Here is a 7,023-nt window from a genome sequence, read left to right as displayed (position 1 = left end):
GCTCGACGGGCACGGCCCGACCCGGCAGCGCTCGGCGCCGGCGCCGCCCCGCGCGGCTCCGCCCTGAGCCCGCGCGGCTTCCGGGGCACCGCGGCCGCCTGGAGACCGCGTGGCGTTGCCAGGGGGAGGCGGCGGCCAGCGCGGGTCGCATCGGCACCGGGCAGCGCGGGTCGCATCGGCACCGGGCGCGCCTCAGCACCACCGGGGCTCAGCACAAACCTGGGCTTAGCATCTGCTGGGGCTCAGCATCCACCGGGGCTCAGCTCAGCGCTCGCCGGGGCTCGGCACAAACCTGGGCTCAGCATCCTGCGGGGCTCAGAACCGCCCGGGGCTCAGCACCTACTGGGACTCAGCATCCTCCCGGGCTCAACTCGGCACCTGCCTGGGCTCAGCACACACGTTGGCTCGTCACCCGCCACACCACAGCCCCAGCCCCCTGCTGCTTCTTGGGAGGAAAAATGTTCCTCCTGAAACACCTTGCACCCCAAAAGTCTCTATGTTTCCCTGCTTTTGTAGGAAATATGATGGAGAATATTTGCTGTGAGGGTGGTGAGGCCCTGATACAGGTTGCCTAGAGAAGCTGGGGCTGCCCCATCCCTGGAAGTGTCCAAGGCCCAGTTGGATGCGGCTTGGAGCAACCTGGGATAGTGGAAGGTGTCCCTGCCCACAGCAGGCAGTAGAACAAGATGATCTTTAAGATCCTTTCCAACCCTTAATTTTCTATAATTCTATGGAGGAGAAACCCCTGGGGTCATCACTTGGACACTCTCAGACTGCTGCTGCTGAAGAACTTGGTATTTTCCAGAAGGATTTTTTAAACTGCCATATTGAGAGAATCATAGAATCACAGACTGGTTTGGGTTGGAAGGGGCCTTAAAGACCGTATCGTCCCACCCCCTGCATGGACATCTTCCACAGAATCAGGTTGCTCATTCCTTGAAAATGGTTAAAATGAGGAAAAGCTTTATCCCTGGCATGCAGCCCCCCAGCCTGGGGACAATCTCATTATCCAGCCACACACATCACAGCTTGTCAGCTCTTGGACCCCACCAAGGATGAACCACAGCTCTGTTTGGAAAAATCACTTGGAAAATGTGTCCTGATCCAGAATTTAGGCATTAAAATTATACATTTCTTTTAGTACCTCATATTCCTGTGGCCAAGCTTGGAAATTTTCCCCTGGCACCATAATTAACATGAAAACAAAGCCCAGTTCCAATGAAATTGGTACTATTTCACTTTAGCTTTTTTCCTGGCTCTTTTTTTTTAAATATTTATGTGTAACCAGCCAACTCGGGTATAAGGTTAATAAAGGATTAATATTTATTTTTAAACCATTTAAGTTTTCGATATTAATATCAAAATTAGAATCTCAATCCATCCACCTGAACAGCCTGTCTTGGCAGCATCATGTCGAATGCCATCCTGAACCTGTGTTCCAGGATGAGCTTATTTTGCTTATTCTTTGTGAAATTAGTTGTGGAAATTAATAATAATACGGATATCACAACATCCCCCCATCTTTGATGAAAGGGAGAGGCACTTTTGTGATTCAGCTCCCATTTTTTCTGCTCTGAACCATCTGGGCCCTTCCAAGGAGCATCTTAATTCTGAAAAATTATTTATCATCAATTTTAGTCCAAGTAATTCTTTTGCTAAGTCCTATTAAACATGGGGATTCTCATTAGCCCTGCGCTAATCCCTTGGGAGTTTATCCGAAGACTGGCCTGCATGTGGAATGACACATGAAGGGAGCTCAAAGCTGACCCCAAAACGTTTTGGATGGGTTAGGCCACCCCAACAGAGGTTTTACTCAGCTCCTCATCCTCGACCAAAGACAGGTAAGAACCCAGACCAATTCCCAAGCGCCTTATTAGGAACAGAAATGAAACATCCTGCTTTTCTTCTTGGAACTGCTGCAGCATCTCCCGTCGGGATGAAGCGGCTCGTGGCCGGCTGGAGCTGGTGGGCAGGACAATCCCCCTTTGTCCAGAGCAGCAGGAAGGACAATGAAGCTCCTGTTGAGGATCAGGCATAGGGAGGCACCACCCCAACACAACAGCGTGGGCAGGGGGACCCTGCAGACACAGACCTTGGATCCTTCTGGGAAATGTGCAAAGAGGGAAAAATCAAAGCCCAAGGGAAAACAAAGATTAAAATGACATTTTTTGGCAGAGGAGTGAGAGCAGAGGAGCAACCACATAGAGCAAGAGGGTACCAGGGTCTCATCCTCTCTCCCGATGGAAACAGCCCTGTAATCACTCAATCCAGCACAGGACTACACATGACCAAAATTAATTTACCAAAATTAATAGTACTCTGGTGTGAGAGGGAGTCTGGTGTGACTCTCTTAACCTAAGCAGGCAGCACCTGAACACAGACTCACGGAGTCCACGGCAGAGAGGCTTCACACCGAGGAGCGGGAAGCGAAAAATCACGGATACAAATTGGACATTTTTTTTTTTTTAGGAAAAGCCTTGGAAGTCAGAAAAAGCTTTGCAAACCCCTCACATGGGGGATGAGGCCCCGAGGTTTGGCGCTAGATTTCCCCTGGCAGGGTGAGAGGTCAGCAGCTGCCGGCCCGGCCCCCTCCCCTCCGGCTGCTTCCCCACGGCTTGGACATCTGCTGTCCCCGCCGCCCAGCTGCCCCCTGCACCGCTCCAGCAGGAGCAGATCCCTCCTTCCAGCTACATCCAACAGAAATGTGCCGTCTGGCCTGGTTCGGACACGAGGAGAGAAGGGGGTGGCAGGGAAAAGCTAAAACCACTCTGGAGCAACAGCAATTTGTAATTATCCCTACTTGGAAAAGCCTTAGGCTATGGGGATGGGAAAGGATGGCATCTGTCCCGTCACTCTCTCTTGCCCAGACAAAGATAATTTTGCCCCCTAAGCTTTAAAATTCAACATATTAGACCCTCAGGAATTCTTATTTTCTAAACACTTCCATCTCATCTCCTAAACACTTTGTGTGCTCACTTTGCAGCTGCTTTTGGAGCATCCACGAGCTCCTGCAGAAACACACATCCAGTTGTGCCAGCAGTGAATCCTTTGTGATGTAGGTACATCCAGCATCCCCCAGGAAAAGTCTAGGTGTCCCCAGCCTGGGTCAAAAGGACCTTCAAGCATGGGTGGGAGGCTCAGCTGAGGACAGTTTATTGCTCATTAGTGCTCTCAAGGCTGCAACATTCTCAAGGCCAGGGGTCAGATGAGTAATTTGTAATCTTGACAGAAAATTCCATGTGTTGGGATGGGTATAAAATCTGCTGGGGGAGCAGGTTCCCCTCACTGCCCACTCCTGTCCCTCCAGCACTGCTGGGTTTAAGCAGGACACAGGGACTCAGCCGGTGACACGGTGGGTGATTTTGCTGATGCCACTTCCTTATCTGGTGAGATAACACAGACTCTCAGGAAATGAGCAATTCCAGTCTGTCATCCATACATTTATATATTCCCTGCACATTGCCTAAGTAAATAAACTGGTGCAAGGCAGAACGAGCCTTGCCCTGGTCCCTGGCAGAGCCTGCGTTCGGAGCTGCAGAGGCTGCTGACATCTATGGTCAGCCCGAGGTATTGACGCTTAAAAGTATCGGAATCACAGACTGGATTGGGTTGGAAGGGACATTAAAGCTCATCCTGTTCCACCCCCTGCCATGGGCAGGGACACCTTCCACTAGACCAGGCTGCTCCAAGCCCTGTCCAGCCTGGCCTTGAACACTTCCAGGGATGGGGCAGCCACAGCTTCTCTGGGCAACCTGTGCCAGGGCCTCACCACCCTCGCAGCCAAGAATTTCTTCCCAACATCCCATCTAACCCTGCCCTCTGGACCAAGATGATCTTTAAGGTCCCTTCCAACTCAAATTATTCTGGGATTCTGTGATTCAGGTCTCCACCAGCTATTGCTCCTTGACCTGGGAGAGCAGCCTTGATATAACTCCAGCACAAGCAGCTCATTATCCTTCTCCCCTCCCCACCTTGATGTTCACAGCCCTCCCGGGGCACTAAACACGGATAACCCCAGAGGGGAGTCAGGGGACGAGCAGATCTGATCAGAGCCCAGCAGTCTTGGCTGTTTCCCAGGCAGTTTCAGAGGAGAAATGGAGATTGAGGATACAGCTAATTTGGAAGGTGAAATGGCCAAAGGAAGAGCCGCCCACGGTGCTGCTGTGGCTGTGGGACATGGCACTGGGATGATGTTTTGTGTGATGTCAGGGTAGAGAAGTCTGTGCTTTGTACAGCATGTTACCACGAGCTTATCCCCCTTAACTGACAAAAGTTCCAAAAATTTCTATTAAAGAGAAATCATCACTTACTATTTCTCATTTAACCACCTCAAACTGCTTTTTTGTGACATCCCTCCTTTTTATCTGTAGATTTTTTAGGAAGAGGCTTTGACAGCAGCCACCACTTTCCCCACCATAACCACACCAGGCTGACATACTAGAGCTGCCACTAAGTTCTCCTCATGTGCTAAATTCAAATTTAAATCTCATAAATTCCCCTTTTCATCCACTCAACGCTACTCTGATCATTTGTGGAGCTTCTAAGGAAGAGCAGAAGCAGAACTCTCAAGATTAAGACCCATCACAAGACCCCATTCACTTTTTTCCTATAAATTACCCCAAAAATTGTGTGGGAGCCTCAGGCACTTCACAGTAACAAGTTTAACTTTGTTTTAGCCTTTTATTGCTCTCCAAGCTTTTGGGGTTTTGATTCTTTAGAACAATCCCATTTGTTTTAATTAAACTCCACCTCTAATCATAGCAAGTGCCAGCTGCCCATCCACCTCACTGGGGTCTTTCCAAATCCTGTTTCCCATCTCTGGACAAAGACATCTTCATTAACAGCTTTTTCAATAAAGACTCAACAGCGGTGTGTGCTCAGAAGGCTTTAATGTATTAAAAAAAATAAGGATCTGCTTCCTAAAAACAGAACAACCACGGCCATGCAAGTCCTGGACAAGCAAAAGGCAATCAGAAGATGAAAGATAAAAGCTGCCTGACATGAAGGAGGCACTGAGGAACTCAAGGAAAACCAGATAAAAACTAAACCAACGATTTACACTGAATGCTAAGTGCCAAAATGTATAAATTAATTAATTTCTCCACAGTGTTGCTGCTGTCTGTCAGACTTTTAGTCCTGTACAACAGCTGAACGTAAGCCATAACAAATTATAAAAAACTGTAAAAATGTACAAAAACCGGCTCAAGTAGGAGGAGAAGTTTATCATGAAAACTGAGGTCAGATCATATCTACTCCTCCTCAGAGGACTCTCCATCTTCGGCAGGATCCGGTGGCAGGGGCCGAGCTCTGTAAGAAGCATTTCAAAAGCATTAACAGAACTCAATCAAAGGTTTGAAAGGCCAACAAAGCCCTTTTCCCAGAGCCCGAGTGACCTAAATGACATTAATTAGTCCCAGACAGCACCTTGAGGCTTCAGGACTGACAGAAGCTGCTTTATCCCAAGGGCTGCGAGCCCACATGGATCAGCACAGACTTTCTTTTCAAACGGGAAAGAAAACATCCCACATCAAAATATCCCGGGATGGTCTCTGTGTGTTCCTGACCTGGAGGGCCACATGCAGGTTCCACACCTTTGTTTGGAAACTGCATAACTCCCGTTTCACACCTGAGTTTCAACCTAACTTACTGGCCAAAGAGGTTGTGCAGTTGAGCGAGTACAGCTCTTGCTTCTTCCAGAACACACTCGGAAGCTGCAAACTGTTTTGTATGGGGACACTCTGTGTTCTCTCCTCACCACATTTTCTGTTTCACCAAGAGGTAGGATGCACTTAAAAGCCTTTGTTTGCCTGTCCTGCAGGACAATTCCAGGCTGATTCTTATGCCCCCCCCCCCCAGGTAATTTAGGAGTATCTACATTTGGTGGAAAAATGGAAGTTCAACAGAGAATTGGAAACAGAGTGTCTGTAAGACAGTATTTTATACTGCCATGTTTTCAGTCAGCAGGGCAGAACACAAGTTAAATTTTGAGGTTTCAGCTTGGAAAAGCAATTCTCTGGCACATGGAAGTGGCGCAGTGCTCTTCTAAGCTTTTCTGAAACATCACTGAGCTTTGTAGGCACATGAAGTTAAGTCTAAGCACTGAGAACTTGCCTAAGCTACCCCACTCATACCCCCCCCGAGGTCCCTGGAGACAGATGCTGCACTTAGCCAGACTTTGCTGGAAACTAGGATACAAAGGTTTGGAGTTTGGAAAGTTTGTCAACTTTTCAGCAGTCGCCTGCTCCTTCACAAATTGTAGTTTCACAGCAGTCAGGGAGGAACACTAACCACAACTTGTATCATCCAAGGACACCAACACCCCCCTCTCAGGCCCCCAGGAATGTCGCTCTTGGGATTATTTCGAAGTGCCAGGGTTTTGCTGTTTGATATCACCCCCCAGACCACTCTCTGACAATCCAGTTTACAGCAGCACCACAGAGCCCCAGCTGCCCCATGACAGCTCTGCAGGTGGTTTTTGCTCTCTGCCACACTCCAGGGAGCCTCAGTTGTTTTTTTTTTTTTTTTTTTTAAAGGAAGTGAACGTTAAGTTTAAGTTTGGCACAACCAACCCCTGAAACTCCCCAGGCGTACAAAACCTGCCCTTCCACGTTGTGCTTTGCTCCTTCCCATTACCCCACGGGGCGACACTTCTGCGCTTCCTTCTCTCCTCTAATTGTAGGGATTTGTGCCTCCCCTGATACGCACCCTAGGCCGCTGCTCCCGGGCACGGCTCCGTCGGGCGCCCGGTTCTCCTTGGGCGGGAGCTGTAGGAACTCGCCGATGCTCCTCTGCCAGGCGGGAATCGGCCGCACACACACCGGGTTCAGCCCCACGGGGCGCCGGTCACCTGCGGGGAGGGCGTCACCGGGATGGGAGGGAGGGAAGCGGGAAAAGAAGGAAGCAAGGAGGGACGGAGAGAAGGAGGGAGGGAAGCAAGGAAAGGAGAGAGGGAGAAAGGAGGGAAGAAGAGTGGGAGGGAGGGAGGCAGGAAAGGAAGAGGGGAGGAGGAAGGGAGGAGGGGAG

The 7,023-nt window shown here is 49.7% G+C and overlaps 1 protein-coding gene across 1 annotated transcript in view; it reads right to left on the bottom strand.

Moving 5' to 3' along the window:
- Positions 1 to 4,869: 4,869 nt before the first annotated feature.
- Positions 4,870 to 7,023, bottom strand: part of PCLAF (PCNA clamp associated factor) — a 2,488-nt gene continuing 334 nt past the window's right edge. Inside the window, exons 3-4 of the mRNA XM_027698040.1 lie at positions 6,706 to 6,847; positions 4,870 to 5,307 (exon numbers count right to left, since the gene is read on the bottom strand). Coding sequence (XP_027553841.1) covers positions 5,250 to 5,307; positions 6,706 to 6,847 — 200 coding nt within the window. The 3' untranslated portion in view covers positions 4,870 to 5,249. The remainder of the gene's footprint in view (positions 5,308 to 6,705; positions 6,848 to 7,023) is intronic.

This window comes from Neopelma chrysocephalum, unplaced genomic scaffold (assembly GCF_003984885.1).
Source record: "Neopelma chrysocephalum unplaced genomic scaffold, ASM398488v2 Primary Assembly neopelma1_124, whole genome shotgun sequence".
Classification (NCBI taxonomy): domain Eukaryota; kingdom Metazoa; phylum Chordata; class Aves; order Passeriformes; family Pipridae; genus Neopelma; species Neopelma chrysocephalum.
This window is presented reverse-complemented; position numbering and strand designations above follow the sequence as displayed.